Below are 20553 nucleotides of genomic sequence, written 5' to 3' on the forward strand. Positions count from 1 at the left end.
ATAAATTAATTAAAGCGTCGGTTATCTTAGATGTTATAGCTAAAATAACATTCGAAAGAAAATATTAACTTATAAGGGACGAACTCTAGCGTCTAGTCACGACAACTAGCGTTACCCCTACATTTGCTAACATTTAGGACGGCGAAATTCTACTTAGATTTCTTAATAATCAGGCTAGTAAAGCCATTTTTAATATAATACTAAGGATTTCTTGCCTACCTCTTATCGATACGCTTACTAAAGTTTCGACATTTTGTCTTACTAGATAGGATACTTTAAAATGGAGACACTAGAAAATAGATGGCAAAATAGAGGAGTCCGGCCGTCTAGATAGATAGAAAATGCTTAGGAAACTTACGTTAGAGGTTATGTCACGGATAAGCACATAGGCGGCCTGGCAGGCTACAGCTAGGACACGGGACATTCCGACAGCTAATCACTCGACGGACCAATCAGAAGATTATCACCGCCAAGACTAAGGTCTTCACTGGTAATAATAACATATCACCGTCGACAACATAGAATCACGAAGTGAAAGGAGAAGTGATACTGGTAATAACTATTAAAGAAGGACAGACCATTGTATATATATAGCTAGCTAGTTACTCGTTATAATGGACTCTAGGAGTTCGCTAGTGGTAACAATCACAATCATAGTACTTATACCAAGCATTGCTAATTACTATAAGAGATAACTCTAAGTGTTATTATAAACCCTTTAGCTTCACCGAATCCCTTAGACAACCTGCCTACTTGTCCCGCTTCACCTACCTCCGTCTAGACCCTTTCAGAAGAAGTCTGAGTTGGGTTCGTCACACGTTGTTACCACTCCCTTTGTTCTGTCATGGTTTAGAACGGAGGTGACTTCGACCTCGACACCGACATGGCTACCGACGTCACGGCCGAATAACTGCTCGCCTAGCTTGGTCAACTCTAGCAGCGGATCTAGGAGTTAGACTAGAGAGACAAGGCTACTTAAGCTCGAATTAAGGAACTCGAGAACCGTGAAAAGTACTTGCAGAAGTTAGTTAACGAGGCCTATACCAAAATCGAGGCACTTAAGGGCGCTAAAGTGAAGCATATTAAGATCAAACTACCTAGTAAATATGGAGGAACTAAGGAGGATCTTATAGGATTCTTAACAAATCTCCGATCCTACTTCCGGCTTAACGATAACAAGTTTCTAGATAAAAAAGCTAAAGTCCTTTATATAGCTACGAGACTAGAGGGCAAGGTACTTAGATAGTTCGAGCCGACGTAGAATGACTATCTTACTAAGGAAGACGAAGACGACTAAGACGCGTTTATATAGGCAGTCTTCCGATCTTACGACCATTTCAAAGAAGAGCTTTGGAAAGTTTTTAGTGACAAAGACGAGAAGATTTATACGTAAGAAAGACTTGCTAATCTCCGATAGACTAAGTTAGTAGCCTCCTATGCTATATAGTTTAGACAGGACATGCTTAAGTCTTAGCTTAATAACGAGGTGTTAATGTAATTATTCTATAACGGCTTAAAGGAAAAGGTCAAGGACGAGCTATATAAGTACGATCGGCCTAAGACCCTAGATAAATATATCGCCTAGGCTATTAGAATCGATAATCGACTCTATATATAAGAGCAGCAGAAACGAGGTCAAATGAATAGAACTATGGTTAAGGCTAACGATAAGAAAAAGCGAGCGTATGTCAGTACCTTATATAGGACGTACCCTGGAGCTATAGATATAGACGTAGTGTAAAAGCAGGACTAGAAGAAGACAACCAAAGACAAGTCTAATGTTACCTACTATAACTGTAGAAAGAAAGGGCACTACAAGCGAGAATGTTATAACCTAAAGAAAGAGTAGAAGATGGTCCCTAGAAAGGAAATTACGACTATTAACGAAACCATTAAGGACGTCATCGAAGTAGCGGCTATAAGCTACAAAGATAAGGGTAGTGACACGGACAGTCTCGGACATGACAATAATAGTAAAGACAAACAAGCACCGTACTCCGAACTGGTCACTATAGACCTAGAGACAAGTCTTGCCAAATAGGATATAGCAGGAGAATATATACCGCTAGCTTCGATTCTCCTAGTCTTGAGGCAGTGGGGTTTTACGGTTACGTAGAGATGGGATAGATTATAGACAACCGACACCTAAGGAATTGAAAGACCTAGACCTAATGTTCTATTCCTCTAGGAACGAATCGAATAGTACCGTAACGAAGTTTTTCGGCTTAACACAGAACCGCGCGAATAGGATAGGCGCTTAATTTGACTTGCCTAATAGAGCGATAAAATAAAGGACGAAATAAGGGAACTCTAACGTATCGTAGAAACTATTAAAGGAGAACAGCCTATGACATACGATAGGCCTAATAGCTACGCCGAGTATCTTGACGGCTAATAACTTAGTAATGACGTATAGAACCTAGAATACCAGTTTATATACGCGAACCGCGGAAAAGACGAGCGTACGTAGGAAAGCTACTAGAAGAAATACTCCTATATTAGCACTAGAGTACCTATAGTCTATATATAATGGGAAGGATTCAGGAAAGAATTCCAATACCTCCTAGGCGACGCTATACGACTATACCCTCGACACGAGGCATATGCGCAAGTGCCCTGGTTCCAGTGTATGGCATACGAATGCCGATACCACTTCCGTGACAAATTCGAAAACAATCACTAGCCGACCTAACAAGGAAATGAGGACGGAAGCTTATGCCCTGTGGAATGGGTCTACGATATAGGAAACAGAGCAGCCGAATTACTCTAGAAGATCAAAGCCTGTAATTTAGAAAGCATTACGATAGTTCTAAGACAAGCCTAGCCTAGGTACTATAGAACCAGACGAGATATATAGGACTCGTGCTAGAGCAACGATTGCCTCTATTATACGGAAGAAAAGAAATTACAAATTTAGGAGCTTCAGACGAAGCTATAGCATATACGATAGAAAGCGGAACAGACCTAATGGTAGGAAACCGTAAGCACTTAATGGCTTACGGAAATGAGCACGATCGACAAAGCTGCTATTAGCCGAATAACCGAAGAGGTTAGTACTAACCTAGGAAACGGGTCAGGGCCCTTCGAGGGGCCCGGAAACTATTAATACCTGCGTAGCGGCGAGTGGTAGCATAGTATAGGAGGGACTAGCGTAAGAGACTACTATATTAAGACCTCTTAGCAGAAACATAGGAAATCGCTATAATCTTTAGACGATAGCGGCAAGACAAGCGATTATAGATAATAGCATAGTAGAAATAGCACGAAATGCTTGTACTAGTGGATAGTAGAGTAGAGATAAATCTGATTTCGCCGACACTTGTAAATTAGCTATAAATACCCTAGAGAATAAAGCGGAAGCATAGCATAGTCAAAGGGCCATTTCTGACGTAATAGGTACGTAGGGAGACCGAACCGATCGATATCACTATGGCAGGAAAGACTATAGCAGTCGTATTTAGCATCGTAGACATAGGCAATAACAAAGACATGATATTAGGGTTACCATAGTATAAAGACTATAACCTAGATATTAGCTAGAAGAATAGTAGCTACCTACGACCCTAAACAGAGTTATATTTGACTAGTAAGATAGGGAGCGCGTAAGGATCACGAGCAGACGATGCTTAAGGAAAGGCATATCCTACAGATCTACCGTAAGAGATAGACAGTGGCAGACAGACCACTATAGACTCTAGAAGAGGCAGTATAATGACATCGATATCACGATAGGAGGAACAAGCTGAATCGCCGATAGCTGTTCTCTCTATTGACGAATGCGGAGCACTACAATTAGAGTAGTAGGTTAAGACAGGAGAAATCGCTAGCATCGCTATAGACGGAACCAAGTTTATATACTACTAGAAAACCGAGAGACGAGACAAGACTAGGGAAGTACCGAGAGAATACGAAGGACACCTAACATTCGAACCGAAGTATCTAGAAGGATTACCAGAACACGGCCTATAGGATCACAAGATCAAGCTTAAGGAAGGAGCATGACTAAAGTTCTTTAAGATTTACTATACGAGCTAGATATAGAACGAAGAACTTAAGCGATATTTGGAGGAGAACCTTCGAAGAGGATATATCTACCTGTCGATATTGCTAGCAGGCTACCTAATCCTGTTTATACCTAAGAAAGATAGAAAGCTACAGTTATATGTCAATTATCGGTAACTTAACGAACAGACTATAAAAAACCGATACCTGTTACCGCTAATCTTACGGCTCTGAGATCAGTTAGTAAGAGCCTAATATTTTATATGTCTTGACTTGCTATTAGCCTATAACTATATATAGATCAAAGAAGGTAATAAGTAGAAAACGGCCTTTAGGATACCCTATAGCCACTATGAGTACCTCGTCATGCCATTCAGACTTACAAACGTGCTAGCAACGTTCTAAGCCTTGATTAATCAAGCTATCCGACCCTTTCTCGACAAATTTATAATATATTATCTTAACGACATACTTATCTTCTCTAAGACGATAGACGAACACCGGAAGCATGTAAAAGTAATACTAGACACGCTACACGTATACAAGCTATTAGTTAATAAGGAAAAGAGCAAATTCCATGTCAGGAAGACAGTCTTTTTAGGATACGAAATATCCCTAAGACAAATCTAGATAGAACCTTTAAAGATTAAAGCTATCAAGAATTGGCCATGACCGACGTTAGTCATAGAAGTACAAAGCTTTATCGGATTTGTAAACTTCTACCAAATGTTCATTAGGAACTTTAGAGCGATTGTACAACCTTTGTACAAACTTACTAAGAAGAATACTAAATTCCAATGGGAAGAGCAATACGAGCAAGCATTTATGTAGATCTATAATGCCATTACTAAAGATTTAGTGCTAGTACTGCCAGACCCTAAGAAGCCATTTGAGGTAGAAACGGACGCTTTAGACTATGCCATCGGAGGACAATTAGGACAATGAGACAGACAAGGAAAGCTATATCCTATAGCCTTCCTTTTAAAGAAGCTCGACGGACTACGTCTTAATTATCTAATCTATAACAAGGAACTACTTACGATTGTCGAAGCTTTTAAGGAATGGCGACTATACCTCAGTGGCACCATTGAACCAGTATAAGTGTATACGGATTACAAGAACCTATGATACTTTATAACGACAAAGGAACTTAACAGACGACAAATACGATAGGCAGAATTCCTCGCGGAATTCAACTTTGAGATCTGCTACAAGAAGGGTAAAGAGAACATACAAGCAGACGCTTTAAGCCGACGAACAGATTATATGGAAGGACGAACGGAAATAATACTACCGTTATTTAAGGAGTAAATAGACAGAACGCTATATTACGAAACGTAGACACCTATAGAAGATAATCTACTTAACTCGTTCCTAGAATGCTACGTAATCTTTCAAGAAGAAAGGATTAACGAGGCATAGTATTAAGTAGCACCTAGACTACTAGTACCTAACGGAGTGGAAGAAAGAGATAGGAAACTCTGGTACCAAGGCAAAGCGTATATCTACGACAAAGATCAATAGCTACGGATGATTTGAGAACTCTACGAGTCGAAACTCGGAGGATATAAAGGAGTTACGAAGACTGTCGCACAAGTTAAGAAACACTATAACTTTCTATAGTTAACGGTACGAGTTAAGGAAGTCGTACGGAACTGCGACATTTGCAATCGAAGCAAGACGGCACGATATAAGCCGTATAGGCTACTTTAGCCACTACTAACAGCTAATAAACTATAGAGTTTAGTTACGATAGACTTTATTACGAAGCTGCTAGAATCTAAGGACACAGCTACAGGAGTGACTTACGATAGTATTCTTACTATAGTAGATCGCCTGACTAAGTAGGTATACTTCTTTCCCTACAAGGAGTCCTAGACAGCAGAACAGTTAGCAGACGTAATCTATCGGCAAGTTATATTAGTATATGCTTGGCCGCAAGAATGGATCACCGACAGAGATACCAAGTTCGCGTCGAAGTTCTAGCAAGCGTTAATGTAACAATTAGGCGTTAATAGCAAGCTGTTAACGGCATATCATCTACAGACTAATAGATAAACAGAGCGACTAAACCAAGTTATTAAGTAATACCTCTACTCTTATATTAACTACTAGCAAAATGACTAGGTCATGCTATTACTAATAGTATAACTTGCTTACAATATAACGCCAACAGAAATGACCAAAGTCACACCGTTCTTCGCGAACTATAGATATAAAGCAGACCTTAGGCAAGGACTAGAGGTCACAGTGCCGAGAGCAGTAGTCAAAGCAGAACAAATGTACGCACTATATAAAAAGCTCAAAAAGGAACTCAAGTTTGTTAAGACCAGAATGAAGAACTACTACGACAAATATAGGCTCGAGGGACCTTGCCTAGAGAGGGGAGACAAAGTCTACTTGATTATATAGAACTTATAAACCAAACGACTAAGCATAAAGCTAGACTTTAAGAAGGTCGGACCCTTTGTTATCAAAGAACGAATTTCGACATCTAACTACCGACTATCGTTATTATTATCTATATGCCTATAGACGGATATTTTTCATATTTCACTTCTCGAACTAGTACTAAAGAACGCTAAGGTTGCCACGCACATTGAAGCAAAGGACGAAGAGAAAGAATAGGATGTCAAAGAAATTCTAGATTTATATATCATTAATAGGGAACTATAGTACCTAGTTAAATGGCTTGATTTCAGACTAAAAGACAACTTATAGGAACTAATTAAGAATTTAAACTGCCCTAAGAAACTAGAACAGTTCTACCGGCAGAACCCGGATCGACCAAAGGAAAACCTAGGACAAAACCAAAGACGGCGCCCTAGTCAACAGCATCGACGGTATCATTAATCTATAACGAGGGCATAGCAGGTGTCTCTTACCGCTCAACCTCCTCTAACTTGTCTAAGGTCGACAGACTATACGCTACTATATCGGCACCTTTCTCTACCAAAAACTCCTTCTGCTGACGAAGACGCCGGAGCCGTGTAAGCTTTTTAGACAACTCACGCTAGGCCTCTTCTAGACGGCGTTAGGATTTATCTAGCTCAAGTTCGGCACGATGTTTAGCATCTTTGATATGACGCTGCTCCTGAAGAATGCGATCCACTAGAACGAACATCAGGAATCACAGTAAAAAAAAAAAAAAAAAAAAAAAAAAAGGAGACAAGCTTATAGGAAGAAAGCAGGATGCTAGAGCTATCGTAAGAATAACCTTGACAAATACAGGCCTTATAACGCTTTATACGTGCGATCATTTTGCAGATGAGGCCTTGCAACGTATACTAAGAGCAAGGTATAACGATAAAACCGTTCTTAGCGATGTTCTAAGCAAGGGAAGCACGGTAACGTGTAGAATACGACTTCCGTTTCTCTATTAGCATTTTGTTAGCATGGCGACTACGATACAGAAACAGGGAGAATATAGTACTTACAAGCGAAGGGTTATTAGCGCTATTTAAAACGACCTAAGAGGGCTTTCGGGTCGAAAGCCTTAAAGGAGGGGCATCGTGTCACGGATAAGCATATAGGCGGCCTGGCAGGCTGTAGCTAGGACACAGGACATTCCGACAGCCAATCACTCGACGGACCAATCAGAAGATTATCACCGCCAAGACTAAGGTCTTCACTGGTGATAATAACATGTCACTATCGACAACGCAGAATCACGAAGTGAAAGGAGAAGTGATACTAGTAATAACTATTGAAGAAGGACAGACCATTATGTATATATAGCTAGCTAGTTACTCGTTATGGTGGACTCTGGGAGTTCGCTAGTAGTAACAATTACAATCACAGTACTTATACCAAGTATTGCTAATTACTGTGAGAGACAACTCTAAGTGTTGTTGTGAACCCTTTGGCTTCACCGAATCCCTCAGACGACCTGCCTGCTTGTCCCGCTTCACCTACCTCCGTCTGGACCCTTTCAGAAGAAGTCTGAGTTGGGTTCGTCACAGGTTAGAAAAGGGTTATAGAAGGTATAGACATTTACTATATGAAAGTCTGTAGCTAGAAAAGTTTACCCTATAGATATAGCTATTAGCGATAGTTTAGTACCTAACGGTAACCCTAACTAGTAGGAGTAGCGCCTAAGGGAAGTTACTAAGAAGATAAAGTTTAGGTTAGAGTAGGATAGCCTTATTATACTACGGTTTTCGGACCTAGAGCCTAGGATACGGCTTATAGCCAAATGGCTTAATATACTACTTACGTCTATAGGAAGCTTTCTATCTGACTAGGAGAAGGAACTCTTTATATAGGTTCTATAGAATAGGGAGGCCGTCCTAGTATAGGATTTTACTAAATATAGGCAGATTTACCCTAACATTATCTCTCCTTAGGTTATCTAGACCATTCCTTATATAGTATAGTAATCAAAGAGTATCCCTATTCTAAAACCGTTAATGCCAAAGGTCATTAACCTCCTAAAGTAGTAGATCTAGTATAGGATTATTAAGCCTAGCTATAGAAGCTACTATAATAACTGGTTCCTAGTCCTTAAAAAGGACGGTAGTCTCTAGCTAATTAATGACGCCTAGAAAGCTAACACTATGACCATATAGGACGTATTTATACTGCCGGCTATAGAGGAATTTAGTAAGGACTTTAGTAGTTATAAAGTTATCTCCCTCTTAGACCTATTTTCTAGGTATAACTAAGTTAGCCTTGACGAACAAAGCCGGGATCTTACTACCTTTTAAACGCCTATTGGCCTCTTCTAGATATATATCCTCCTTATAGGTAGAACGAACTCTATTACTTAGTTTTAACAAGCGATGACCCGGATCTTCTAAGACCTGATTCCGGATATCTGCTACATTTACCTAGATAATATCTATATAAAGGGGCTATAGTCTGACTATAATAGAGAAGAAGTTGCCCTTAGGTTACGGAAGTTTATAGTTAAATACCTCTAAAACATTAATATAGTTCTCCTGAACGCTAAACTTACTAGAGCTACCATTATAGCTAGAAAATCCTAGTAATACTACCTGTAAATAGTATTACTTGGCTACCTCTATATACCTAAAGGGCAATTGCCTAATAATGTTAAAGTTACGAAAATCCTTGAGTAGACTTCTTGTTCGGATTTAAAGAATATTCGTGCCTTCCTAAGGATCGTTAGCTACTACCGGATCTAGATAGAGCACTTCGCTACGATTGCTCGGCCGTTATACGACCTAATGAAGAAGAATGCCTATTAGGAATAGGGCCTTACTTAATAGCAGGTTATAAAGAAACTCTAAACTCGAATAACCATTACCCTAGTTCTTATATTACTTGTTTTTGATAACCCTAGATATGGTCAGATATACCTAATGACCGATGCAAGTCTTTTTAGTTAGGGAGGAATCATTAAATAAATCAGCCCTAACAAAAAGAGGTACCTATACTAGTTCAAGAGTAGAATATAGTCTAAGGTAGAGAAATGGTACGACCTTACCAAACGGGAGCTCTATAGACTGCTTTTCCTATTAAAACGTTTCTAATGGTACCTCTTTAGTATTTACTTTATCGTAGAGACGGATGCTCTTGTCCTAGTTTACTAGTTAAATAGTACGGCTAGTAATATACCTAGAGCCTTAATAATACGGTAGATTATATAGATTTAGCTATTCGACTTTAAGGTTAAGTACATTCTAGGTTCTAAAAATGCTATTGCTAATAGGCTCTTGTAGAAGCCTCCTAGTTCATCTAACTAGATAGAGAAAGCAAACAAAGAGGATATTGACAATTAGGTTGACACGTAAATCTATATTAACTATATTAATAATCCTTCTAAATCTATAGACCTGAACCTTAAGGAAGGATACTCTGAACACTCTAGAGCTATCGTATAGTACTTAGCTACTCTAGAAGAACCTATAGCTATCTAACTATATCAGTAGCGACGTCTATTCAAGAAGGAAGCGCTTAAATATTTGATAGACAAGGGTTATCTGTTCCTTTGGCTAGTAAACGATACCTAGAATCCTTACTATATAGTAGATACTTTAAAAGAAAGGCAACGAATTTTCTAAGCTTACTACGATAAGATAGGCTATAAGGGTAGAGAAGCTACTTACTAGAGGGTTACTAACCACTATTACTAGAAGGGAATGTATACTAACGTAGTAAAGTAGATTCGTACCTGCCTAGAGTGCTAGGCATAGGATACCAAAAGATTTAAAGAGGTATATTTATATTCGGAACCTTCTCTAATCCTAATTACGAAATAGTACTTAGATATCCAGTTTATGCCCTCTAACTAGAGGGGGAAGCCTTGTTTCCTCTTTAAGGTACGTAACAATCTTATAGGATTTGTAAAAGCCAAAGTCCTACCTAATAAGTTAACTAGAGCGGTAAAGAACTTTATTAACCGTAACATTCTCCTTTATTAGGGACTCCCGATAGTCGTGGTCGTTAATAGGGGATCTAAATTCAAAGGAAAAGCAAAAGCTATCTTAAAGGAACTAGGGGTAAAACGTATTATCCTTTCTCCTTATAACTCTAGGGCTAATAGTATTAGTAAGGCTAGGTATATACCTATTATAACTACCCTAGTAAAGATAACTATAGGGACTAGAAAGAACTAGTAATAGCTTCTTCCCTATATCTTATACGTTAACCGTACTACCGTTCGGAATAGCTATAGTCACTTACCCTTTAACCTTATCTATAATTATAATCCTATTAGCCTAATTGAAAACGATATCTTAACCTGGTAAATCCTTTACTAGGACTTTATAGTTATCTGACTAGATAGGGAAAATCAAGCGGAAGCCTATCTATGACTACTAGAACTCCGTACTAAGGTATTACTTAATATAGAATTTGATCTAGAAGTTACTACTAAAAAGGTTGCCAAAGCTAGACGAAAAATGGCTAAACGCCAAAATAAAGCCTATTACTATAAATTTAGAGCCGAGAATGCCTAAGTTAAAGCAGGCGATCTTATTCTAGTATATAATAATATTCAGTAGATCGATATAAGTTCGTTTCGAAAACTCTAATACCGGTAGTATAGTCTATACCAGGTCTAGGAAGTCAGGAATAGAAATACCTACTACCTAGAGACTCTTAATAGTATAACTATATAGACATTATATTCCGCGAACCACGTTAAGAAGTTTTTTAAGTAGGATAGAGTTTGGCTTGAAGCCGATAGATCTAACAGTTTCCTAGGTACGTAGAACCCCTAGAACTAGGAAGTAGGTTCTTTGCCACTAGAAGTACTTAAAGAAGTAGTAATAGAAGAGGAAGCTCTTAGACGAACTAGGTAACTATAACCGAGCAACCGACTTACTAGATCTAAAGCCCGAGAGTAACAATAATAATAGTAAGAGCTTATAGTTAAACTAACCAGAGGGAAACTACCTAGATTTTAACTTTCAAACTGTTAATAGAAGTATAAGTTAACCTTGTTCAATTTCACTTCTATTTACTCTTTACTACCTAAACCCCTAATTACCCCTTTTCTATACTGCCTTTACCCTTTTTCCCTAAATCCCTAATTCCCTACCTGTAAATGCTATTTACTTTATTTATAAGTTACCTATTGATCCCTAACCGTACTATCTAAATCCGTTAAAATTAAAGAGCTCTTTTTCTATATTACTAGCCAGACATTCTTTGGCTAGCTATTAAGGTTAAATTTGGCCTAACCTATAAGCCAAGGGTCAGGATCTTAGGAGCTATCGTTAACTATATCTTCCTATAAGCACTTCTTATTACTCTAGTAACAGTTTCTATACTATCCGTCTAAGATAGGACCTATTAAAACGTAGCTATAGAATGGCTATATAGCGTAGATAGTGATAGGCTTCTTATCCCTTAGAAGGGTGACCTTAGTTATTAACCTTCGGTAGGACTATTTATAGGCCTAGTATAGTGCTAGATTCCTATATCCCTAATTAGCTCTTCCTCTAACTAGGGAGAGGAAGTTATTCTTATATATCTTCGAATACCTAGATAAATAAACTAAGAACTTAGGCCTAGTAGGTAACTATAGTATAAATCCACTAACTAAACGGACTACTATTATTAATTTCCGTAAAAACCGGGTATAACCGCTTTACTAAAGCTTCTTTATGGGTATAGAAGAATTCTATATAAGTAAGAGCAAGTCTTAGAATTCCAAATATCCACTCTAAGGCATTAGGATTAGAGTTTAGCTCCTAGCAAATATATAGGACTACCTATATCTTAAGGTACTTAATAAAGAAGAATCTATAGTACAAAAGGAATAGTTTATACTAGTACTATATCAAGGTTACCTCTAGATAATCTAAAGGCATTAGGGGATCTTCTAGGTAAGCTACTCTTACTACCCATATAAACTTAGGAGGTATAAGGAACCAAGTATCCTAGGTAATCGTTAAATCTACTAGTCGGTTAGTTATTAAGGGAAGTATAGGCTTAGTATCCTTGTCGATTTCTATATCTTCCTGGATAGAGGATTTATATCTCTAGCACTTAACTCTTTTAGTAGATATAGTAGTCAAACTTGCTTATAGGAGCTTATAGCAAGTTCGAAGGGGAAGTAATATAGGAAGAAGCAATACTAGCCGTCTAGGTAGAGGAAGACGATTATAAATAAAAGTTAATTAGAAGGGTAGAAAAGTAGGAAAAAGTTTAAGGAGAAATAAAGAATACTTATCCTTTAAATAATTTAATAGTTAGGGTACTAGAACTACTAGACTTCTATTTAAAAAAGGTATACCTAGGCTAGAATGACCTATTATATAATAGGTTATATTTCTTCATTACTACTAGATAAAACGTAAGTTAAGGTTATTCCTTAGGGTTATAATAAAGAATGACCTAGTTATATAAGGGCTAATATAGTTACCTATTAGATAGCACTAGAACTGGTAAATATAGCCTAGAATAGCTAGATAAGAAAGGTATCTAGGAGGAACTAAAAGGTTTACAAATACCCTTAACTTAACCCTCTTCTCCTCTCTCTTTTCTATAACTAATAACTATAAACTATAAATTGCTAACTTGCAAAAACGCTAAATAAAATGTCTTCTCTACTTAGTTAGATAGCTAGGTACTGTTAGGTAAGTATTCTACTAAGCGATTCATTTCCAAATGTTAGTAATCTAGGTTTTAAGTGACTCTATATAAGTCTTCCAACGGTAAACACGTACAAGGACAACATTAGGGAGTTAGATCGAAGAAGAAGAGAAGGATCGGTTCCTCTCCCTCTGACTAGAGGGCCGAGCTAACTAAGTATAGGACTACCTTTACTCCTCCTAGGGGAGGATCCCGAAACCCTAAGGCTCTTTCTTCGGTACCTCCTTATGACTTAGGTTCCGGGGGAAGAAATCGCTAATTATCCTAGGACTAACAATACCTAGAAGCTCTTTAACGAACCGTATACTAGGCTTATTTCCTATCCTAGGGAAGTAGTAGCTAGAAGGCTAGAGTAGCTTATAAGTCTTAGTTTTAAGACTAATAAGCGAATTATTAGTTACCTATTTCCCTTATATATTAGGCTATATAGTTAGGGGAAGATATACTTTAGCTAGCGTTAGTATAATATTACTATAAGCCTATATGACATTAAAGGGCTTATATTAAGAAAGGAGTACCTAAACAGCTATAACCTCCTAAACCTACTTTAGTATATATTAGTGTCTTATAAGCTATATATTTATATCTTTCTAGAGGCTATTAGTAACTTAAAGCTTAAGTAGTCGGTACTACCCTTACAAAAATGGAAGGATATAGCTGGAAAACGATTCTAGGTAATCCTTTACTACTTACGACAATTATACTAGGCTATAGCTATATATAACTAGACAGAGTCCTATCTCTATTATATAGACTCCTACCCTTCTAATAAGTAGAGTCGAAAAGATCTATTTAAAACTTTATAGAATAAGGTCATTCTCTCTAGCTTTCTTTTTCCACTGTCTATAGGCTATATATACTAGCCGATAATATAGGTAACATTAAAGTAGAAAGGCCAATAAAAATATAACATCTAGGTTACTAAGTTCTATCGGTTCTACTTCTAGGAGATTCGATAGAGAGATAAGGCACGGCTTAAGCTCCCCTAGTAAAAGGGCCGTTTATATATAGGGCTAAAAGTAATAAAGGCCAAGAATAAGATATTAACGCTCTAGCTTAGAATAATCTAGATGGCTCTAGGCTATCTGCCTAATAGCTCCCTCTGGCTAGAAAAGCTAAAGAACCCTTAGGGGGATGTCTATCCCTATTAACTACCTAGGTAGCCTATAGATAAGCCACTTTATAGGCCACTAGTTCTATAGCTATAGCTATAATTAGGATAGGCAAAATTAGTTATCTCTATCTAGATAGAGGAAGAAAAAGATAATCTACTACTGACAAAGGAGTAACTAATTATAAAGAAGGATTATTAGGTCCCCCTAGACAATACTATCTAGCGGTTTCTTAGCAAGGCGCCTAAGGGACTTAAGCTACCTTAGCTACTCTAATAGGCACTTAAGTACCCCTATAAGCTAAGGATAGCTATTTACTAGCGTATAATAGAATAGGTAGAGGAGCAAGTTATAGCTATAGAAGGATAAGGAAAAGCTTTAGGGTCGTAATAGTGGTAACTAGTAAAGCAGGCGCCTTTAGCAATATAATAGCCGCCTAGTTAGACTAAGACAAAGCCAAGTAAGCTAGTATAGATATAGGAGATACGCTTAACCCAAGCTGCTAAGAAAGGATAGGCTCGTTAGCGTCGTCCTAATAATGATCTAGCCAAATAGACTTAGCCCTTACTATTCGAACGTTTAGGGCCTAAAGATCTTAAGCTAGTTCCTAAGTACCTGCTATAGTTTATAGGCTAGGATACGCTAGATATTAAAGTAGAAGCCTAGCAAAGGTATTAGGTATCTAAGAAACGGCCCTTGCCTAAAGGTAATAGTAAAGCTAAGCAGGCTAGGCGTCGTAAGGAACGTAAGTAAGGTTTTAAGTCTAAATTCGCTAGTAGGAGCCTTAAGGCAAATTCGAAGGGGAAGTATAGACTAGGGCTAGAAGTTCTTAATATAACTAGAGGGATATAAGGTATAGTTTTGTCTTTCCGGTTCCGTAGAGCTTTATTATATACAATAGGTATAAATAGGGGTTACCTATCTAAGGGCACTAGACAAGGAGACAAGGACAATAGAGGGCTTTTAATACTTGTTTGCTCTAATAGATCTAAGTGATAGGATATAGTTCTTCTTTCTTTTATAAGTTAGAGATATCTTTTTCCACGTAAGTAGACTTTTCTACGCCTATTTAGAGGGACATTACTATTACTACCTTCGCCTCTATCGTCGTTGCCGTCTAGATAGCTAGACTTGCCTACTATAACTATAAATACTTAGATACCCTAGACATTTTAAGCCGACGCTCCTTCCTATCTAACTAGACAAAGGTTTAGTTCTAGAGGTACTAAGTGATACCCTAGAGGGTTAGCACTAGCTTAATATATAGCTATAGTATAAAGTGCTAAGATCCCTCTCTATAATAATAAGCTTACTCTAACTACCTACTTATATTACCCCCTATACTATAATAGTAATATTTGCCTAGGTATAGTTCTTTAAGTTAATAAATCAGTAATTATACTTCTTAAAAGGAAAATAGAATACCTAGGTAGTTAGATTTAAAGTATTATTTTAATAGGAACACTTATTAAAAAAGATAGTCTAAGATTGTTAGAAATATCTAAAAGAACAAATATACTATCTTTAACTTATCTATATTAGTTTATCCATCTTTTTAAGCTAATCGCATATAAAGTTATACCGATCCTTTGCTACCTCTTTTAACAAGGGAATCCTCCTTTTGGTACGCTATTTACGTAGATAATAGGCTCGGAGATATCGTTAAATGGTTAAAGGTGATACTTTCTTCCCGACCGCGTTAATCAGAGCCTTCCGGGCTATACGTCGGTTTTTCTTAACTATTAAAATGATATACCGTTTTTCCGAACGCGAAAGAACCTCTGGACGGCCACTTCGAGGTCAGGAGTCAAAAGTGTGGTTAGATTTCCACAGTTCAATTACATGGTGGATGGCATGTCGAGATATGCCAAAGAGGGTTGCCAGGGACCGCTCGCTTTGGCCAGTAGCTACAAGGCTATAAATAACTATTCGAATATATGGGCTTAATTCCTGGTTTGGCTGGTGGTTTGCCATCAATTTGCGTATAAAATCGTGTAGATTGAGGGCCATATCGTTGAATTGTAGGATGTTGAAGAAAAGGTAGGATACGCGTGGGTGTCGCGAAACGCGTTTAAGTGGGTGGGGTGGCCCGGGACTTTTGACCCCTGATTGTATGTGGGGAGATCGCCTTGTTTCCTGCTGCAGTGGGTTGTGCGTACTCCGTAGTGTACTCCGTACTCGGTCCGCCTTTGATGATCATTAGCGTGATTTCTTCGGTTTTGTTCGAATTGGGACAATACCGTGAGTTATCAGATATGTGTAACTGATAGTCCAAATGCCAATGGTGAAAAGTTGTCGCATGAGCGGTTGTTGCGAGTGGCTTTGTGCGACACGGCACCTGCTCGAAACTACCTAACCAACTGCAGGGGAGGGGGGGGGGGGCAGGTCTGAAAGTGCGAAGGACGAAGGATCAAATTACATAGTAGGTATAGAATGTAGTTAGTCCATGCACATGCGATAATACGTACTAAGTCCGACTCCTGGATTAGGAATCAGAACCCGCTTCACCGACTTCTTCGGATCGTCAATGTATAGAAAGGGAGAAGAGGGGCAACAAAGAGACTCTCAGGTCTCTGTCGCACAGCTGAAATGAGGAGGCATGTGTGTGGAGGGTTTCGCGGTGCGAATTGCGGGTCGCTGGCTATACTAGTTACACAGTAGGAACAAGGGATATACGGACGTATAGGTGTCTACTTGTCTCACGAGCCCAGGCTGGTTGGAAACAGACGCCGGTATCCGTCGAAGAGACAGACGACTGTTTCAAGACAAACTTTTTGCGAGTCAGTTTACAAACAAGAGCCATCTACATACATACACAGAATCTGCTGCGCCTCAGAAACCACCAGCAATTACCACCCCAGTGCATCAGCCCCCTCCCCAGCTATCGAATTCCTCCTCAACCATGCATGGTACATAGAGTCTGGCACTTGGACCTCCAAATTAACGCGCTCCAAACAAACAAACCTTTCGACACGCCACATACGAATGCTGATGATGGTTTTGTACACAGTGCGTTGGCCGGCTAGGCGAAAATAAATGAGCAATCCTGTCTTCGTCAAGATGCAATTCGTGCTTGTCCAAGAACCCCCCCCCCCCCAAAAAAAAAAAAAAAATCCGTCGGCACCCGCCAAGTCGAGTACGCGATCAGTTGCCGTTGACTGGAAGACCGCCGGGCGGGCTTGTTACCGCGGCCGTCTTGGTCCTCAAGGTGAGAGGGAACGGGTACTCATCAGGATCCTCCTCCTCACTGTACAACGTGTGTTAGCCACCTTGGTCCTGAATGGTGCGGGGGCGGTCGGTATCACTCACGGGAGTTTCCATGCAACGTAGTCCTCGGTGCTCAGACCCTCGCGGCCCTCTTGGAGGCTGGCAAAGTCGCCCGGGGTCATCATTCCGGTACGATCTCGAGGAGAGCCGGGCACCGAGAAGGGCCGAGAGATCTTCTGGTCGACACCCGGGATGTAGTCCTCCTCCTCCTCCCCGTTGAACGACATGGGGTACGCCCGCCTCAGCGCGAGCTGACGGGCCTTGACGTACTCCATGCCCATTCGCTTCCAGTCGAGCAGGTCGCTGAGCCGCTCCGTCCGGTTCCGCTGGTTGATGCGCTGCCGTCGGCTCTTCTGGGTGAAGTCGAACATGTACGACGTGAGCTGGTTGACCGAGTCGTCCACTCCCTTGGTGCGGCGATCCACAATGTATATTCCATAGTCGCTCGAATTCTCAATGAGCTCCTCCATGTAGCAGCCGAAGCCCGAGAGGTTCGTCGTGATGCTCGGCACCCCCATCACGGTGCACTCGGCCGGCGTGTAGCCCCAGGGCTCGTAGTAAGACGCGAACACGCCCAGGTGGGTGCCCCGGACAAAGTCCTCGTAGTCGAGCGGCAGCACCGGGTTGGCCGAGTTCAGGAACTCGGGGTGGAACACGATCTTGACCCGGTCGCTGGGGTGGTTGAAGAGCTGCACCCGGCGGATCTGGTTCAGGATCGGGTCGTCGTGGTCGTTGACCATGTTGTGCGTGACAATGGGCGGCAGGCTGTGTCTCTTCATGGCAAACAGGCGCCGGCGGAGCAGAACGCGATCCTGGCTCGAGATGAGCTCCTTCTCGTCCGGCATCGGGTCGCCGTCGTGCCACTTGAGTGAGCGCTCAAAGATGCGCCGGCCAATGTTTCTCTCGATCGTGTCCACCGTGTCCCGGAGGCTCTTGATCACGGCCTGGCCCTTGAGCGCCTCGACCGTCAACGACGAGGTCTGGGCGGGCATGATGATGAAGGCGACGACCGTCATCTTGCTGCCGGACGCCTTGAGCCGGTGGTTCAAGCGGGCAAGCGCCTCGATGAACATGTCGACACCCTTGTTCCTGAACTCGTACCGCCCTGCCGTGAAGAAGTAGAGGGTATTCTCCGGGTCGAAGTCGTAGTGGCCGTAGAAATGGCCCCGCACAAAGTCGTGGATCTTCTCCTTGGACTGCTGATGCAGGTTCTGGAACTCATGGACGGCCGAGAACTTGGTTACGTTGAGCCCGTTCGGCAGCACTCCGTCGGGCTTGCGCTTGAGCAGGTGCTCGCTCTCGTAGGCCGTGATGTGGGAGACCGTGGTGAAGACGTCGCATGAATGCGCGGCAGCCCGCTCAATGCAGTACCGGTGATAGATGCCGCGCTTACCGGCCTCCGCGTCGACGTCAAAGTACTGCAGGTTGTTGTAAAAGTCTACGGAGCCGGCACACAGGTAACGGCCCAGCAGCGTAGCATGTGTAGTGAAGATGGTCGTCACGTCGATCTGTCGCCTCCTCGTCAGAGGCAGTGCGACACCTGCCAACCACTCGTGGAAGTGCGCGATAACAGCCTTCTTCTTCTCGTGGCACACGAACTGCAACCGTGCCCGTTAGTCTTCACCTCTTGGAAAGCTCTCAGGGTCGAACCAGATTCGGGTACTGACCTCGCCGAGAAACCACGCAACAAGATAGCCGAAGACCACGGCCTCGTTGGTCTCCTCATCGTTATCCGGGGAGGGGATGGACGCCACATTCCAGAGATCAGCCTTCCACTCGTTCATGTAGCCGTAAGCCGTCTTCGTGTCGAACAGCAGCACCCGGGGTGCGCCCTCAATCAGCCAGCGACCATACAGAATACCGATACCGCGGTCTCGCATTGATTGGATCGTCTCGGCGAGCTCGGGGATGGTGGGCTCCATCGCCTCGACCTCGACAGCAGCCTTGGAACCTTGTCAGTACCTTCTGAGACGGGACGGGACATGCCGGTCTGCTCATCGGAGCAAGCAACATACGGACTGGTGGTTGAGAGGCCCGATGAGGGTATAGCGCTCGCCATACTCGGCTGTGGTTACTGGCGCCTTGGACTTGATGACGGAGTAAATGCCACCGACTACGACGCACGCCAGCCAGTCAGTTGGTCTGCAATACCACTATAGCCCCTCGTAAATGCATACCTCTGTGCGCGACTTCTGTCGCGATCTCGAACAGTATGTGGTTCCGAACCTCACGCGTTTCGCGGTCTCCCTCCTCGTTCGCCATTGTGTGCGATCTGGTCAGTAGGACTATTGAAATAGGATCTCCCTTTTCTCGGGAAACCTGCTATCGTACGAGGGATGTGATGCCGCAAACACAGAAGGCGTCCAAGCAAAGGTAAGGGAAAGGAGGCTGTCTCAAGATCCCGCTGATAATGGATGGCGGGTCGCTAACTGATAAGCTAGCGAACTGAGCACAAGGCGGGAGCTAGCAATAAAGAAAACCGATCGCGATTCCGGCGGGAACGCCCACCTTCAGAGGGGAAAAAAGGGTGTTTTTCTTATTCTTCCGAGGAATCAAGCGAGGAATGAACGGGGCGAGCCGAGATTTTAGGCCAGACGAAGACGGGACCACTGGGTAGTTAGTTATAACGCTCGGCAGGGTGACGTCGGATCTCGATGCTGTGTTACAGGGTACACGGGTGCGGCCAGGTGAACGGCAAAGCAAGGTTGGGAGCTGGGCGCGATTGAAATTGGAAAGGCCTGGATGAACCACAAGGATCTTCTGCGGGTCGTGGGATGCACGGGAGGAAAGGAGGAGGCGCTTGCCGCAGATGGAGGGTTGGTTTAAGGGCGTCAGCTAGTTGGTTGGCGGCAGGTCAGGCAGAGCAGTGATGCCACTGCACAGCAGAGGAGAGAAGTGGGGAGCACACTGGGAAGCCAAGCTCGGGCTCTGTTGGTTTGGGAGCACCATGGAGGCTGAGAACAGAGTAGCAGGGGGGGAAAGCTCTGCGGCGGCGCTAGCGAAACGACTGCCTGCCGACCGACAAGTTCCGGCTGCTCGTTGTCGCTGGGGCTTTCCCTCTCTGTTTTATAATGTTCTAGAAGTTCGCTTCGGTGCTGTCTCGCAA

General features: G+C 41.8%; 2 protein-coding genes across 2 annotated transcripts; one reads left to right on the forward strand and one right to left on the reverse strand.

Moving 5' to 3' along the window:
* The first annotated feature begins 4833 nt into the window (after positions 1-4833).
* Positions 4834-7063, forward strand: MYCTH_65726 (uncharacterized protein). The gene is given in 2 exon segments (XM_003661617.1): positions 4834-5423; positions 5442-7063. 1 exon segment carries the CDS (start codon positions 6181-6183, stop codon positions 6412-6414), a length of 234 nt encoding a protein of 77 aa, XP_003661665.1. The 5' UTR covers positions 4834-5423; positions 5442-6180; the 3' UTR covers positions 6415-7063.
* Positions 7064-17278: 10215 nt separating this feature from the next.
* On the reverse strand, positions 17279-19859 carry MYCTH_2301334 (glycosyltransferase family 3 protein). Its single transcript, XM_003661618.1, has 4 exons — positions 19463-19859; positions 19115-19390; positions 17490-19045; positions 17279-17427 (listed from the first exon to the last, which is right to left on the reverse strand). Exons 2-4 carry the CDS (start codon positions 19367-19369, stop codon positions 17325-17327), a joined length of 1914 nt encoding a protein of 637 aa, XP_003661666.1. The 5' UTR covers positions 19370-19390; positions 19463-19859; the 3' UTR covers positions 17279-17324.
* Positions 19860-20553: the final 694 nt, after the last annotated feature.

Source organism: Thermothelomyces thermophilus, chromosome 2, assembly GCF_000226095.1.
Source record: "Thermothelomyces thermophilus ATCC 42464 chromosome 2, complete sequence".
Classification (NCBI taxonomy): Eukaryota; Fungi; Ascomycota; class Sordariomycetes; order Sordariales; family Chaetomiaceae; genus Thermothelomyces; species Thermothelomyces thermophilus.

Bases quoted from the DNA above. Each gene is read 5' to 3' on its own strand.
- MYCTH_65726 (XM_003661617.1), top strand. From the start codon at position 6,181: ATGACCAAAGTCACACCGTTCTTCGCGAACTATAGATATAAAGCAGAC.
- MYCTH_2301334 (XM_003661618.1), bottom strand. From the start codon at position 19,369: ATGGAGCCCACCATCCCCGAGCTCGCCGAGACGATCCAATCAATGCGA. The intron at 19,046-19,114 runs GTCAGTACCCGA...GCACGGTTGCAG, and splicing joins TTGCGTGGTTTCTCGGCGAG to TTCGTGTGCCACGAGAAGAA. The intron at 17,428-17,489 runs GTGAGTGATACC...CACGTTGTACAG, and splicing joins TACGTTGCATGGAAACTCCC to TGAGGAGGAGGATCCTGATG.